The sequence below is a fragment of the Syzygium oleosum genome, unplaced genomic scaffold (assembly GCF_021117445.2).
Source record: "Syzygium oleosum isolate NSW1041296 unplaced genomic scaffold, Sole_v2.1 Sole_v2.09, whole genome shotgun sequence".
NCBI classification, from domain to species: Eukaryota; Viridiplantae; Streptophyta; class Magnoliopsida; order Myrtales; family Myrtaceae; genus Syzygium; species Syzygium oleosum.
The window spans coordinates 6,142,902-6,159,737 of NW_026607493.1; the positions used below are offsets into that span (position 1 = coordinate 6,142,902).

General features: G+C 43.9%; 4 protein-coding genes across 5 annotated transcripts in view; 3 read left to right on the forward strand and 1 right to left on the reverse strand.

Annotated features, from left to right (window-relative positions):
* Nucleotides 1-16,836, forward strand: part of LOC115673745 (40S ribosomal protein S23) — a 77,214-nt gene that overhangs the window by 59,032 nt on the left and 1,346 nt on the right. The window contains exon 1 of one of the 2 annotated variants that reach the window (XM_030596003.2): nt 16,222-16,368. The exons of the other annotated variant lie outside the window; for it this stretch is intronic. Within the exon in view, the coding sequence (XP_030451863.1) occupies nt 16,364-16,368 (5 nt within the window). The 5' untranslated portion in view covers nt 16,222-16,363. Of the gene's footprint in view, nt 1-16,221; nt 16,369-16,836 lie in introns of those variants that run through there. 2 annotated transcript variants of the gene reach the window in all.
* Nucleotides 2,683-8,110, forward strand: LOC115673731 (pentatricopeptide repeat-containing protein At5g02830, chloroplastic). The gene is made up of 12 exons (XM_030595986.2): nt 2,683-3,342; nt 3,661-3,748; nt 3,925-4,129; nt 4,751-4,858; nt 4,966-5,130; nt 5,254-5,844; nt 6,149-6,214; nt 6,324-6,404; nt 6,864-6,961; nt 7,031-7,241; nt 7,507-7,567; nt 7,714-8,110. The coding sequence occupies exons 1-12, from the start codon at nt 2,799-2,801 to the stop codon at nt 7,989-7,991; spliced, it is 2,496 nt and encodes an 831-aa protein (XP_030451846.2). The 5' UTR covers nt 2,683-2,798; the 3' UTR covers nt 7,992-8,110.
* LOC115673736 (DNA topoisomerase 6 subunit A) lies at nt 8,534-9,873 on the reverse strand. Its single transcript, XM_030595991.2, has one exon. It carries the CDS (start codon nt 9,839-9,841, stop codon nt 8,549-8,551), a length of 1,293 nt encoding a protein of 430 aa, XP_030451851.2. The 5' UTR covers nt 9,842-9,873; the 3' UTR covers nt 8,534-8,548.
* On the forward strand, nt 10,129-12,435 carry LOC115673739 (uncharacterized). Its single transcript, XM_030595995.2, has 2 exons — nt 10,129-10,285; nt 11,160-12,435. Exon 2 carries the CDS (start codon nt 11,260-11,262, stop codon nt 12,259-12,261), a length of 1,002 nt encoding a protein of 333 aa, XP_030451855.2. The 5' UTR covers nt 10,129-10,285; nt 11,160-11,259; the 3' UTR covers nt 12,262-12,435.

The following is a 16,836-nucleotide window of genomic DNA, read 5'->3' on the forward strand; positions in this document are numbered from 1 at the left end:
TAAACCCTGCAGATGATCAACTTTGGGATACTTTAACAACGTGTACAGCTGCATTCTCTTGTTCATTCCAAAAGAGAAGTTCTCACCATTTTTTTCATTTGGCGGGGAACGTGTTTGTTGACATAATTTCAAAAGGCAAAATCTTGGAGTGACTCACATGGAGATCTGATCCTTTTGTTCTCAGTCAATGGCTGTGGGACTAGGGGTACAGCTGCATTTTCCTTTTCCTTCCATAAGAGAGGAGAGCTTTCACCATTTTTAAATCTTGCGGAGAACATCTTTCTTCGCCGCACTTTAGAATTTGAGAAGGTAATATCTTATTAGTGGGTCCTCTCTGCTCTGGATTCCTGGTTCAAAATGTGGATTGAAGATCTTTCTTTTAGTCAATTTATCGTCTCGAAATTTCAAAAGTGAGTCAAGCGAGTCAATTAATTCTAATCCTAGTCTTGCCAGATACATATTTAGGTAAGATTTGCGAAAAGAAATCAAGATGTCCTTTCTACAGTTTGGGTCTTAGCTTTTCTTTTCTCTTGTTTTTTGCCATATAGTGTTGGACTAGTAGTTTGGGTCCTAGTTCATTGTTTTGTCAATTGTGATCGAACTCTGTTAAAGCATATCTTGTCACCCACATGCGTTGGAGTGATCGGAACCGATCATTTGGAATTGACTCGCGATGACCCAAGATTGACTCGCACCGACTCTAGCTAGCCCATCGAGGAAGAACACCGGGATTGATTGTTATTGACCCTTGATGAATGATGATCCCTAGGATTGCCAGATGACGTTGTGAGATCCAATGACCAACTTGAATCGATAGCGATGATCTGAAGTGGTCGATGATTTGCCAGGATCCTTCGGCTGGCAATGGCTGCTAATCTTGAACTAGCGAGGATGGAGCATCGATCGGCGATAATCATTGAACAACGGGTAGGAAAACAGTTCGAATGGATTTAATAGAGGACAAAGCAGTGTTGACCCGGGCTCGATTTTGAAGCACTTCCAGCCAGATATATGTTGACCGAGATGGATTGGCTACCACTTGGGAAAAACTGGCGGCAATCTGAGAGTGTCTATGATTGCAATAGCCTAAAAATGAGCGGTGATGATTCGCGACTGAATGATATCGGGACATTGTAAAGTCATTGAAAGATCTATAATGACTCAAAATTGCTGAGTTAGATGTACAGACATTTCAAAGATTTTAGGTAACTCTGTGTAATACGTGTCATTCGCTCGATCAAACACGATTGTGGTGCTCCATCATTAGTTGGGTTGGCCATCTCGGGAGTGGTGCTAGCTAAAAAGAATGAGTGTTCTATTAGGAATATGAATCAACATCTAACGAAGTACAAATATCAGACACCAAATCCGGCCGATATGGCCATCGGACGTGGCCGTAGGATGATATGGATAAAATTAATTCCAACATGGACATCCACGTGGGCTTTCATGTCAGCTAAATTTTATCCACATCATACTTCAACATTATCTATAGTAAGTAAAATTTTCCACAAGCATCCCTGGGAGGCATCTGCATGGTTTTTTGGAAATCACACTTTGGTATCGTTTGAGAGCAACGTCAGCCAAATTTGGATGGATTTAGTGTCGGAGGGACTTGATAAAAAAATATTTGAAAGACTAAAACTTTAATTGGATAAATTAAAAACGCATGGACGCGATTAGAAAAGGCGTGAAAGTACATGAACCGGAAAGTAGAATCGGTGTCTTAAAGTAGGCGGGAGCAAGACGGACCGACCGAACCGGCCGGTTCTGGGCGGTTCCAAGCGGCGCCGATCTTCCCGGTTCCATAAAATTGGAACCGGCGGTTTTCGGTCCGGTTCTAGAGTGGTGACATATATTTTATTATTTTTATAAATTCTTAAACTGTAAACCTAATTTACAAACCCTCTGCTAGTTCCACAATCTCCTCTCGAGGAGGCACTGTCACTAACCCAAAGCTAATGTAGGCAACGGAGGCTCTTCCTTATCTGTCCAGCCGCGACAAGCACCTGCTTTCGTTAGAAGCGCGTGGTGTAGTGGCTATGAGGTTGAAAGGACCAACGTTGAGGAAGTTGTTGCGCTTTGGACTCGAGATCATCCGTTACTGTTGGGTCCAGCTCCTCAGAAGCTGTTCAAGAACACACCGCAGCTGCCCTCGGCAAGGCTCTGCCCATGTCGCGAAGCAAGCCGGAGAAGAGTAAGGTCCAAGGCCCCCTAACACGACTCCTTCTGGCAAGTCCCTGATGCGCACTCTCAACATTCCGGGGATGAAGTGCAGGGTCTCATCTTCACGCCCTTCAATTCCCGCAACTCCAAAAGGACTCCCCTCCACTTGTTATTTGAGTGGCTCATGGTTACACTATGGTCATAGAATGCGTACTATTGAACTTCTCTTCAACAAAGTGTTTTCGCTTGGTTCAACGAGAAGGAAGAGGTATTGTAACTAGGGGCTTTACATAGCATGACTGGGATCCATTGGATCATCCGAGAACCGGACCCGGTCCCAGGGCTTGGTGGGTCGGTTCATAGTTCCGAAAACCAGGATCCGGTCCCTCTGGTCCGGTTCTCTAGGATTGGACCGGATCAGAAACCAAACACCCATATCGTAGAGGTGCCTTAGATATTATTAACGCAATTACTATTTTATCCCCCGAGTGTAATCAAATCTCCGACAGTGGCAAAAACGAACACCTGCCTTTCAAATTCGATCCAAAATGTACAAAATGTTTCGAAAGCGCGCATCGCCAACTGACTGAAAACCGCTCGCTTCTTCAGCACCGGAAGACGGTTGGCTTAGAATGAGAGCGCTCGTCATCCTCGGCTCCTCCACCTCCTCCGCCACCGCCACCGCCACCACCCTATCTCCACCTCCTCCCTACCACCACCACCACCACCAGCGCTCCACCAGGCCTCCCTCCCTCTCCCGATCACCCCCTCCCTCGATCTCCACCGTCCACTCCCTCCCCGCCTCCCTCTCCGCCCTCCGATGCGACCCCAAGCCCCAGCTCCGCACCCTCGCGGACCTCGCCTCCGGGCTCGCCGCCGACGGCCGCCTCGACGACTTCGCCGCGGTGGCGGATCACGTGGTGGCCTCCGGCGCCGAGGCTTCGCTGTTCGTCGCGGAGCTGGACGTCGAGCTAGTGGGGAGGGGGCTGGCTCGAGGCCTCAGGGAGGGGAGGCTGTGGAGCTTCGTGGAGGCGCTGCGGATGGTGGAGAAGCTGGGAATTGCGCCGGCAAAGTTTGTCGACGGCGCGATGATGAACTTGCTGGGGAAGGAGTGTGATCGGTTGATGGATTGCGGCGATGTGAAGTCATTGGTTCAGGTGATGGAGACTCTCGCAGGTGATGAATTAGGTCATCACGGCACATTTCTGTTAATTCTGAAATGTGGAATTGGGGTGATTTAGCTTTAGACAGTAAAATTATTACTTGCCTCTACTGAGGCGAATTATAGATGTTGTTACATTGGTTCTTGGAAGCTGTAGTTTCTGATACTAATTGAGACTGAGAGATAGTGTTGGGCGAAGAGATCGATTGAACGGAGTAGACTCGGAGAAATCGCACTTGTAAAATTCTTTGCAAGTTATGATTCGGGTAGTTAAGTATCTGTTAAGTTGAACTCTTGTATCAAGTGACTGATGTTTCTTCGTTTGCTGTTAGGTTTCAAATTTCCAGTCAGAGAGTTAGTGAAACCCGCTGATGTTATCAGAGCGTTAATTGATCAACGGATGCCGAATTTGGCCATTAGGTATGTTATATAGTTTATTCCATACCAGTGCTCTTTTAAGGTTCGAGCTTTAACTCTTAAATATGTTGTCTAAGTGATGGGTGAAATTTTCTTACGTTAGTTCTTGATGGGGAACTCTTATTATAATTTATAACTCAAGTTGTTGGTCTGATGTTTCAGCCACTGCCATTTTGCAGATATGCATGCATCTTTCCACATGCACAAATATTGTTCTGCACTATCATACACGAATTTGGGAAGAAAGGGGATCTGGTATCCGCATTGAAAGCCTATGAAGCCTGCAAGAAAAGCTCCAACGGCCCTAATATGTTTGTCTACCGCAAAATAATTGATGTTTGCGGTCTATGTGGTGATGCTGAGGAATCCAGGCACATTTGTGAGGTAACTGACTTGCCTTACCCTATGAAATTGAACTTAACATGACAAACTCTTGTTAATGGTTCTTCTTATTCATGATCTATATTCTTTTTAAATGACGTAAACAGTTACACTTCTTGCATTTTGAGCTTTTAATCAATAAGATATATAGACTGAGGCGAAGGCTCTTTCAAAAGCCACTTGAGGAGTTTTTGCTCGTTGATGGTTGGATGTTTTTTAATCCCAGATCCAGAAAGGATATTAAGAGCTTAGAATTATAGGAATGAAGAGCTTTTAGTAATATGATCGAAGTTCATAAAATTGCGACTGTACTCGTGGTGACATGAGTGTTGAGAAAAACTATGCGGTTGACCATAGGAAAGTTGGTCGTTTATCATACAACAGCCAGGGCAACCTTTTCCATAGTTGTTAACGGGGTTACATAACTACTAAAGCTGATGATCACAACCTAAATTGCCAAGGCAATTGATTTAAGGATTCGTGTAGTTTTCAGAGTGATTTGGAAAATTGCTAGTTTGCTCAAGGTTTCGCTGTATGATCTTCTAAGTTGGAATTCCCCAAACACATCCAGGCTTGATATGCTACGTGAATCACAGCTTTCTCATGCTTGCCATTCTGCTGCAGGACTTGCTTAATCAGGGTATCGTTCCAAATATCTATGTTTTCAACAGCTTAATGAACGTCAATGCCCATGATTTGAGCTACACATTGCACATATACAAGACAATGCAGGTAAATCTGCTCTCTCTCAATTTGTTAGAGAGCTATTTTTTCTTTAATTAAGTCCACTTATTGGTCATACCAATGGAAAATCCTACTGGCCAAATTTACAAATGCAGAATGTTGGTGTCACTCCGGACATGGCAACCTATAATATCCTTTTGAAGGCATGCTGCCTGGCTGGAAGAGTTGATTTGGCCAAAGAAATATATCAGGAAGTGGGAGACCTAGAATCAACGAGGGTGTTGAAGTTGGATGTATTCACATACAGCACGATTATTAAGGTCCATCTTCTCAAGTGACTAACTTTGATGAGTCTTCACCAAAGGTTCCCAGCCATTAAATTGAAATTTGTTCTGCTCGATTCTCCATTAAGTATCTGATATCTGGATTATTAAAATTTTCAGGTCTTTGCAGATGCAAAACTGTGGCAGATGGCTCTACAGATTAAGGATGACATGCTTCGTGCCGGCGTTACTCCTAATACGGTCACATGGTCATCACTGATTAGTGCCTGTGCAAAAGCGGGTCTGGTGGAGCGGGCAATTCAGTTGTTCGAGGAAATGCTTCTGGCTGGTTGTGAACCAAATTCACAGTGTTGCAACATCCTCTTACATGCTTGTGTTGAGGCATGCCAGTTTGATAGGGCTTTCCGTCTTTTCCAGGCCTGGAAGGACAGGAAATTGGCAAAGACTTCAAGTAGAGACCTTGGAAGCAGAAAACAGAGCCTATTGAGCATGGTTCGCCAGAGAGAAAATTCTAGTCATACACCAGAAAATGCATACAAGACACGTCGCACGAGCTTTGTTGGGAGATTTCCCTTTTCACCCACAACTACCACATATAATATATTGATGAAAGCCTGTGGAACTGACTACCGCCGTGCAAAAGCTCTGATGGAGGAAATGAAGGTAGCTGGACTTACGCCTAATCACATAAGCTGGTCAATTTTGATTGATCTATGTGGAGGCTCAGGAAATGTGGATGGTGCACTGCAGGTAGGGAATCATTTCATCTGATAGACCCAAGTGCTGATGCAAGATCTTTGGCATTGGTGGCAGGGTACAAATGCTAGGTGGGGACTAGAATTGAACATTGACGAGCCCATTAACCTCTTGTTGGGTGTCTATTTTATTATATGTTGCATATCAATGCTAATTGGGTGCAACAGATGTTCCAATCAATCTTTTATCATAATGTTTATCAAATGTTACAGTGCTAAATTTTCTGTTTATTCAGTCGACACCGATCTGATTCACATACTTATAGTGATAACATTAATGTCTTGTGCATATAATGCAGCTCTTGAAAATGATGCGTGCTGCCAAAATACAACCTGATGTTATAGCCTATACAACAGCTATCAAGGTTCTGCCTTTTCACCATTTGTATTTAAACTGTTGTCCTTAATGGTTTGCACCTGGAAATGCTATATTTGATTTTGCACTTCCAGACTTTGATTCATCACATTCCACAGGTTTGCGTGGATGGTAGACAGCTAAAGCGGGCATTCTCTTTATATGAAGAGATGAAAAGGTATCGAGTTGAGCCAAATCTGGTAAGTGGCTTTGAACTGGTAGAAGATGACACGTGTCTTCTCTCTAGTATGACAATCCACTGTCCTGCTGCTGAAATTAAACAGTTTCAGATGATTCTGAAAACTGATCTGATTGAGCAGGTCTAAGAAGAGACAAGATTCTTCAAGACTAGCTGTCCTATAATGCTGCAAGATTAACAATTGAAATGAAAATCGATATCACAATGCTCATATCATTTTCTCCAGATGTGTCAATGGAAATGAGGCCATTGAATCAATCATTGGCAAAAAAAATAAAAAAACAGTTTCAAAGCAACCTTCTAAATGTGGCACAACTCCCATCTTGACTGTAATGTTTTGGAGCTACATATTACAATAAGCATGTTGTTCAATTGATAGTGCAGCTCAGGCTCACATATAGTTGTAGAGCTAGTTCCTATTATTTTTGTCTTGTTAGGTAAATTGCTGTGAGCTTTTCAGGTGACATACAACACACTTTTAAGGGCTCGCAGTAGATATGGTTCCTTGCATGAAGTGCAGCAATGCCTGGCAATATATCAGGACATGAGAAAAGCAGGGTATGTTCTTCTGTTTTTCCCAGTGACATGAAGCTCAATATTTCTTCTGATTCAACATGCATACCGTAGGTACAAGCCCAACGATCACTATCTTAAGGCACTAATCGAGGAGTGGTGTGAAGGAGTGATCCAAGACAATGATATGAACCAAGGAGAAGTCAGTTTTATTGAAGGAACAGACTTAAGTAAACCGAACAGTTTTCTTCTTGAAAAGGTTGCAGTATACCTACAGAGGAGCATCGCTGAATGCTTAGCAATGGATCTCCAGGGACTTTCAAAGGTACAAACTAAAACTGCCAAGGATACCAGAACACTCATAGCAATATTCTTTTTTTCCTTTGACAAATTCAAGCATTGGCTAATAGTAGTATTATTGGTTTGAAGCATATGAGAATCAATCAATCAGTGCTACTTTCAACTCTGGTACACCTTGAAGTAGCTTCTAATGATTCAGTTACTTTTCTTTGCTTGGACTGATTATTCAGTCAACAAAGAGAAGTGGCCTCTGTATTCTCCTCACCAAAAAGTGTAATAATTTTTGACAGGTTGAAGCCCGGATAGTCGTTTTAGCTGTTCTGCGAATGATCAAGGAAAACTACAGTCTGGGTATGAGCCAACTACTTCCTTAATACTTCTTTAGAAAGTACCTTAGTTTAATGAGATCGGGTATTTCAGCTGAACCAATACCAGGTATCAATACCATTAGCAGTTAATTACCTGACCCTTCTTCAACTTTGAAATCATGGTTACAGGGAATGAAGTCAATGATGACGTTTTGATCATCTTAGGAGTCAGTGAGATAAATGCAAAGCCAACCGATCAAAGATCCGAGGTCAAAGATGCAATTGTCAAATTACTAAAGAACGAGTTGGGGATTGATGTTCTGTTGATAGAACCCAGGTCGGGCAGGACTCCTTCCAGGGAGTCAGAAACCTCCACTAGGAGACCAGTTGTTCTCCAAAGACTAAAGTTGACTAGAAAGTCATTGCATGACTGGTTGCGTCGACGAGCAGTAGCCACTAGCAAGTAAGATGTATTTCTTTGTGGTGTTGTGAATTTTTGGTGCATCATATTTGTGTCGACTACATTTGTCCGGTGCATTTAGTGAGTGATCAGGAAGTAAGATCAATAACAGTGTAGCTCCCAAAATATGCAATAAGAAAGATGGCCCTTCTTTTCAACTTTTTTCCATTTGCTCAGCTATTCTTTTGCTGTAAGCATCAGACATAACATTATAGTTTATCAGCAATTGTCTTTGCGAAAAATGAACTCTCAAAACCTCATTCACTTGACCCTGCTGCATAAGCGCACGGGGGGCATTGCTCATACTCACAATTGAACACATTACAAAAAGGTTGTGGTTTTTCTGGTCTTACCAAAAGAGAGAGTTCAACAACACATTTAAAGAGACTCAAAAGAAGTTGCCTAGCTGCCAATCGATTTTCTCTTCCCATTCGAGTCAAACTAAACGAAATCAAGTTGATTTATCTCAAAGACATACAGAAGGATATGCCTCTCAACAAGACAATACTTTGTCCCTGAAGAAGCAAACACTATAATTACCAGAGCAAATGAGAATCCTTCTCCTCAGAGCCAGTCCTGCTGCTGAAGCTTGAGGGGCAAATACACCTCGGACAGATACTGAAACCCGAAAGTGCTCAGAGCCTGAATCTCTGCCTTCTGCTTCGTCTTCACCATCAAGGTCAGCTCCTCGACCCACCCCGGGTTCTTCTTCACGAAATCCTCCTCCAACAAGTCCTTCCCCGTCTTTATATCCTGCTCCGTCATGGGCAACCGACACTGCTCCGGTATCTTATACTTATCCAGGTCGCTTGGCCTTATCCCTAACCACTTGATGTCAGGGGTCGTCAAGTTGGCACTGTCGTACGACATGTTCTTTGACCCGCACCCATAAACCGACAAAATCTTCAATCCATAAGGGTCGCTGTCCACGAGCGCGAGCACCGGCAGCTTGAGTTCCATCTTCATCTTCCTCAAGAACAGCCTGGTGGCGACGTCTGGTTGGCCCTTAGCCGTGACGATGATGCACGGAAACCTGTTGTAGAACCGATCCTCTGCCAATCGAATGTAGGCAGCGTCCTTCTCCACCAAGAGTATGAACAACGCATCGCTCTGCATATCGCCGACCCGATCGATGTTCGGGGGTATTGCCTTCCCTCCCATCCCCATCTTCGTGCAATCGATCATGTCACCGTTGTCGCTGAAAATAAGCCGGCCCACAACGACTCCCTTCTCGGCAGCAATCACATTGAGGCTTGACCGAGTGCACCCCAGCATACAGGACACGTCGTCGAGGACTGAATCGGATTGCGATTGGTCCTGGAAGAGCTTGACGTCGGTGTAGAAGAGGTCCCGCTTGGTGACGTGGATGCTCTTGGCGCAGAGCTGGTGGATGAGCTGGAGGATGCGGGCGGTGATGGTGGACTTGCGGACGCTGGAGACGTTGGCGAAGGGGCGGAGGGTGTTCTTGTCCTTGAGCACGATGCGATCGAGCTCGGGGACGTAGAGCTGGTTCGCCGAGGATCGGGAGGGGACGTCGAAGGCGAAGCCGTCGCCGCCGAGGATGGAGCGGGCGATGCGGAGGATGAGTGACTCGATCGAGGACTGCACGGAGGAGAGGGAGAGGTCGGCGACCTCGCGGCAGGTGGAGGAGAGGGCGAGGTCGGCGAGGGTTAGGGTTTTGGCCCCGGCGGAGGAGGAGGAGGAGGAGGCCGCGGCGGCGGAGGAGGCGGTGAGGGACCGGAGGATCTGGAGGATGACGGGGTCGGGCTTGAGGCAGTTCTTGAAGGGGAGCTCGTCGTCGTCGTCGTCGGCGTCGGCGTCGGCGTCGGCGCGGCGGCGTTTCCTCTTCTCGGCCATTTTGGGAGTGACGGAGGAGGAGGAGTGGCGGGAAAATGAGCGGGAGCTCGCTATTAGCGGCGGAGCTCCGCAGTCAGCTGAACCGCTTATAATACCGGGCCTTTGGGCTCAAAATATTCAAGGCCCAATCAGAAAGCAGGCCTAAACAGGCCCATTAGGCCCATTACATCTGAACCAGGGCTAGGGTTTGTTCTTGCCGCTGCCAGCACCGTCTTCAACCTCTCGAGCTTCCTCCAGAACCGCGCGGCGCCTGCTCGGTCACCCTCCATGGGGTAAACATGCTGCGACTCTTACCTTATTGTCTTTGGGATTGTTCCTGTTTTTTTTTCACTGTCGAACGTGCGTGCGGTTCGGTTCCTGTGGTTTGCTTCCTCGGTTTAGATTAAAGGCTGGATACGTGTTCGTCTTGTCTTTAGAATATTAGAAGATCTGAGGTTGCTTGAGGTTGGTTCTTCAGCATTTGTAGACTCTGTTAATCCTCTAAAGTTTGTTATTAGATGTGTTTGGCTGATAAAAAGATCTCGATCGATTGTATACCAATGCGATCTTTCTTTTTGGGTGTATCTCTAGTTCTGTTCTCCTAGTTGTGGCGCAGATTGAATACTTCACTTTAGATCGATCACTGAACTCCACGATAGGGACAGATGATCCCACTTTGGATTCCATAAGCAGCACCGGCAAGATAATATTTCCGTTTATTGCTAACGTACTAAACTCAATTCAAACATCACATAGAATTCAATTTTCTTACCTCTAGGAATGTTCATCCGTTCGGCTTTGAACGTGCATAAGATAGAATACGCGAATCATGTGCAGTGCTCTCCCGACCAGCTAATACATATGCAAATCTCCAGTCAAATGTGACAACATCTAATACATTTTGTGTTGGTCCCTCCTTTCTTACTGCCCAAGCTTGCTTCTGGCTCTGTCTTGCAATGTGTAATTCTGTATAAGAGTGTCTATTATCTATAGAAGTAGCTCAAGAACAGCTGATGCCGGATTAATGATCTAATTCTGATAGAATATTTATGGGTCTGTCTTAGATTCCTGTGGTGTCTCTAATTTCATGAATCTTGACTATCTAATTATTTTGTTCTCACCTGCGTGAAGCTAGTGTTGCGTTATTGAGGTATAAAGGTTCTTTGAGCTAAAAAATATCAAGACTTTGTTTCTTTAGATGTCTCTTTTTGGTGTAGGAGATGTTTGACAGACACTTAACAATGTCTTTCTTTCTGCGATCAATCTGCTTTTTTTTTTTTGTATTTCATACCTAATTTGTGCTTGCTGGTCGTAATCAATGTGCTCGTGTATTCTCCAGGCTCTCTGCAGGCATCTGCTTCAGATTTCAGTAAATTGCCCTAGCACTTGTTGCTTTTTCTCTAGCATTTGGAACGAGCCTTTTTGAAAGTTACAAAGAAATGAGGCAAGAAGAAGTGGATCGATGCCAGATCCAAGAGTGGTATCCTAAATTCAAGTCAATGTCCATCAAAACGCTTATTCATCGGCTTCCGGAGTCCTTTGTCCAGTACCTTCGTGGTGACTCCGGACCATTTGTTCTACCCAATTCTGTCACAGGCGAAGATGCCTTTCCCAACAGGGTTCGTAATCCTGTGGATGAAGATGATCTTGCGGTTCCAGAAGGATCTGGAGACGAATCTGAGGAATTCCCACCTCCTTCTTTTCCAGAACTCGAGTTGGAGGTCAAAGAGTCAATCGAATCGCTCGGGGGTGCTGTTTTCCCTAAACTAAACTGGAGCTCGCCAAAAGATGCTGCTTGGATTAGTGGCAGCGGGAACCTTCGGTGCACGTCTCTCAGTGATATTGCCCTCTTGCTACGCGCATCCGATTCGTCGACCCACGATCTCTGTCATGTGTATGATTCTTGCAGTGACAAGACCTCGTCGACGCCGCAGAGCTTTTTCCTTGCTCTACGGAAGTGGCAGCCAGCGCTTCGACCGGAGATGGAATTCCGTTGTTTCGTAAGGAACAAGCTCCTGGTGGGGATCTGCCAACGTGAGGTTACCACATTTTACCCGGTCCTCCTCGAGAAGAAGGACCACCTTAAGGTTTTGATCGAGGATGTCTTTCAAAGCGAAATATGTCCGAACTTTGAATCGGATAATTACACGTTTGATGTTTATGTCACAAAGGATGGGAGGGTTAAGGTACTGGATTTCAACCCTTGGGGGGCATTCACGCTGCCGCTCCTCTTTTCATGGGACGAACTGAGCGAAGGGGACGATGAAGGCGTGGATTTTAGAATTGTGGAGAGTCGGTGCGCAGTCCGACCTGGATTGAAAACAGCTGTGCCGTATGACTACTTGGATACAAGTCCTGGGAGCGGTTGGGACCAGTTCCTGAGAAATGCGGATGAGGAGCTGAGGAGACAAACTGAGGAGTCTCCAGGAGCCGGCGCTTAGCGATTGAATTTCGGTCGGTTTGAATGCACACGCAATGATCTATAGCTCCTCCTTAGGCATGATTTCTGTAATGCCTAGAGGTTTGAAGTCGTTCCTTTTTGTAAATCCTTCTCTATTGCTTTCTTTTGGTATAAGGATACAGTCAGCAGCTAGCTGAAGTATATTATCCTCCAACACCTATAATCACTCTAATCAATTTTTGATTTACAAAAGTTCGGTAACAAATACAATTATCTTTATCCGGGGCACCTTTGGATCTTTGGTGATTTGGTCAAGTTTACCTATATAGAGGCTACAATGCCTTGTTTAATGACTTGGTGGCTGGTCTACTTCTACACCTCTGTCCCTCTCCTTGTTGATTTTTCGTTTAGGGAGAGGATTGTTATACGGAGAGAGTTTACAGGAGATCCATCTATCATACCGGAGAGTTCATCACCCTGTTTCTCCTGTACTCCTCAAGCCTTTTAAGGTCGTGCTCATATCCTAACAAATACATTTATCTTGATCCATTAAATGGAAAGACCTTCGTGAATATTTTCGTGAAATAAATATATCCTTATTTTCTAGTTCACTTTTGATGCTTTGAGTGCACGGGACAAGTACAGCCATCGGTTTCAAGAGACAAGCGAATGGTCGAACCCCGGCAATGCAAATTGACAGTGAGGGTCTGGAGGATGACAGGGTCGGGCTTGAGGCGGTTCTTGATGGGCAGCTCGTCGGTGTCGGAGCGGTAAAGTTATCACGTTGTTCAATCCCAATTTAACGAGGTCTTTCCTTTAAAGAAGCACAAGCTAATTTGTTGATCATTAGTTCGCACATCGCAGGACAGCCACTAGCGAATCATAAGGGAAGTGTCAGAACTTCAAATGTAAATTCTTCAAATATAAATTGATCGGGATGAATATAATTTAAAATGATTGATCGGTAAAAGTGAAATCCTCTTAGTAATCTCTCTAGTATTCGGAATTTAAAATCATCTTCTCGTTATTTTTTTATTTACGAGTATCTTCATTTTTAAAAAAACGCATCATGGACCGTCCTTTCACCGTTCCACGAATAAATTTTGACGAGGTGCGTTAGTTTTGATGGTTTATTAAGCGGCAGAATCCATGTGTATAAATCGCCATGCCATGTCGGCTCAATCCCTTAGGCTGCGTTTGGTTGTCCGGATTTCTAAACAGGACAGGACTGGATAGGATAGGATAAGAAATCTAGGATTTCTTCATATCCTATCCATTGTTTGGTGGACTACGGATTTAAAGTCGGATAGAATAAATTTTTTTTTTTTTTGCTATTCACGGGTCCGGAGGAGTCGGTGAAGGAAAAAAGCCAGAAATTTTTTTGGTGAAAGCGCACAAGGTGTGGGGATGAAGATGACGGCAAGTGGAGAGTAGGGTTCGGAAAAATAGCATTAGAAATCCTATCCGGGTCTATCTCACTCCCACCCTCGGATTTTTATCAGGTATATCCGTCTATATCAGCCTTATCCTATCCTGGACCACACCAAAGCACGGGATAGGATAAAACATATCCTATCGTGGCTTTATCCAGTCGACAAAACTTAAAAGCAATCCAAAAGGCGAAAGAAGCAAAAGAAAATTCATCGTCACTTTCACTTTTGCAAAGCCAAATTGAAAAAAACCCCAAAATTTGCTCGAAATTACGTGGACGAAATGAGGCTCGCTCGTGATAGGAAAACAAGAAATATCCAAGATAAATTATTGATGCAGATGATCAAACGACGGATCGGTTACTCTGCGTAATGCGATCGGCAGATTCGGCACATAAAATGCGTTCTTTCTTATGGTGACCAAATTTATGACCCTACTTTATCAATTACGATTCTATTTATCCAATGCGAGATTGCTTATAATATCGTGCTAATCTCGTATATCAATTAAGATGCGAACCAAAGCCGGAGCGAGTAGCCTAAACAAGGAACGGTCTGCTGGTTCGCCCTTGGTTGGTAAGTGGAGGCTCCCCTCTCATGCGACTAGTATTGGGGGCGGCGCATGGGCTTCACGAAGAGCCCAAACCCGAACCACACAAAGCCCAAAACATTCAAGGCCCAATCAGATAGCAGGCCCAAACAAACAAGACCCCACACACGTATATACGCAGTCCTCAATGAGCCTCTGACAGGTTTCTTGTCGCTGCTGCCACTCCGTCTTCAACCTCTCCAACTTCCGCCGAAGGCCGCGCAACGCCTACACAGCCACCATGGGTACTGCACTGCGATTTCTACCTTCTTATCTTCGAGATTGTTCTTGTTTTTTGTGATTTGTCGAACGTGTGACTCGGTTCTTATGATTTGGATTCTCATTAGCTTAGATATATTTTAATCTGAGGTTGCTCGAGGTTGTGTTTTGCTAAACCAAGCAAGTGTGTGTTTGATAACTGAAGGCTAGCCCCATTCAATTTTGGGCTGAGTCAATGATCTAATGAGAAACTCTCGATTGTATTTCTCTTGAGAACGAGATGATAAATGAGGGGAGACCCTTTTTTTATATAAGTACAGGACGGACCGTATCCGTAGATCTCTCATCGATCTAACGGTGGAGATCGCACCTCCCTATTTCCCAATCAATGGCCACCTCCCTATCGGCCAATAGAATTACAAGAATGAGGTACAACTATAATAATGCCCGCCCCCAGCTAGAATACATCAAGAAAACCTTAAGACTTAGAATACTCGAGATCTACCTTCTCGTCCGTGAAGCGGTCACGGTCCATCATTCAAAACCCTTGTGAACGATCCAATTCTTTGGGCCGTGACACAAGCATGTCGACAAAGGCGGAAACGACTGATTAGCAGCAGAGAGGGATATGAAACACAAAACAAGAATAAGATGCAAACGAGGATTAATGGAACATGAATATGGTCCCTTTTATTCTTAGTAATTTGTTACCTATTGCTCACTGCATAGGGCCCTGAGTTTTTCGCTGAGGTTTGAGCTAAAGTACGTCTAATTTTAAGATATTATTTAAATTTATAAAATTTTGCAAAAACTATGACATTTTATTAAAATTTCAAATGTTTAGAGTTTTTAAAAATCAAATTGCGTACCTTGTAAAGTTTTGATTAAGTAAATCTTAAAAATCAATTCAGATGGACTGTCTTGCTATAGGGAGATCATTGATAAGTAATGTTTTACCACATGGTAGTGCCACATGGTGTAAAAATCCATTTGAAGTATATACATATTACATGCGGCACTAATAATTAGGATAAGATGCACATTATGCAGGTAATGTAACAGTCATATAATATGCTTTCTCTTAACGATGACAAGGGGTATGACCCCATCTTATCAATTATATCGATTTGAGATTCTTCGTGATACTATACCAATATGATAAATCATTTAAGATGTGAATCAAAGCTCGAGGTAAGTAGCCTAAACGAGGACTGATCTGGTCCTGGTAGCATGGGGGATTGCAACTGTATTGCGCATAATTAATTCATATGCACAACTCGGTCTTTATTGGTTAAGCAACCCCATGAGGTCAGTATCTGCTTCGTTTGTTTCAAAAAAAAAAAAGGAATGTCATGGATAACATGTTTGTATCGCTTGAAATAATTAGTCAATGAATCATGAACGATGAGAACATTCTTGTTTATTCAATTTTTGTAAGTTATCATCTTGAAGAAAATATTTTCTAGATCAGCGCGACACTAACGGAGCCCAAGGAAAACTGTTTATGGGAATTTTTTTCCGACGTTTTAGGTGTTTGGATGACGAAAAACTAATCGATTTATGAAAGACGTTTTTCTTGAACTGAAAGCAACAAATTTAGATAGGAGAAATACAACTTTCCCTACTAACAAAGAGAAAACCACTTCCCCTAAACCACCGGACAAATTAAAAAATAACCATTTTCGATGGGCTTAAACGGGACCGGGCCTTTGGGCCCAAAGCCCAATCAGAAAAAAGGCCCAAACAAACCCGACCAGACACGAGTGTATATATACCGCCATCGACGAGCGCCTGGGAGCTAGGGTTTCTTCTTGCAGCAGCTGCCGCGCTCTGGTCTTCTTCAACCTCTCTCTCCAAATTTCCTCCAGGAGCCGAACCACGCCTGCTCAGCTAACTCAGCCACCATGGGGTACTGATTGTTCTTGTTTTTCTTTTGATCTGTCGAACGTGCGACTCCGGTTCTTGTGGTTTTGGATTCTCATTTTGTTTGGGATTGGAAGCGTAGATATGTTTGAGCCTGTCTTTAGTGTAGCAGAAAGATTTGAGGTTGCTCGAGTACCAGACGATGAAGTCTATGCTGCTGCTGCTGCTGCTTTTCTTTTCGTTTCTTTTCTCTCTTTGAGCGAAGTAAAAGCAACTTAATCTGGGCAGATTACGATATTAGTGCAGTTTTTCTCCGTAATTTCCAAAAGTTGGGTCTCTTTTTTGGGTTCTTCAGCATTTGTCGCCTCTCATAATCCTCTTAAATACGTTAGAAGAGAGGTCTTCCTTGTTTGTATACTGACCCGAACTCGTTTTTCGGGTGTATCTTTACTTCTGCTGTCCTGTCCTGTCCTGTTGCGGTTTCCAGAGCTTTATCTTCCGAAACTCTAGTGAC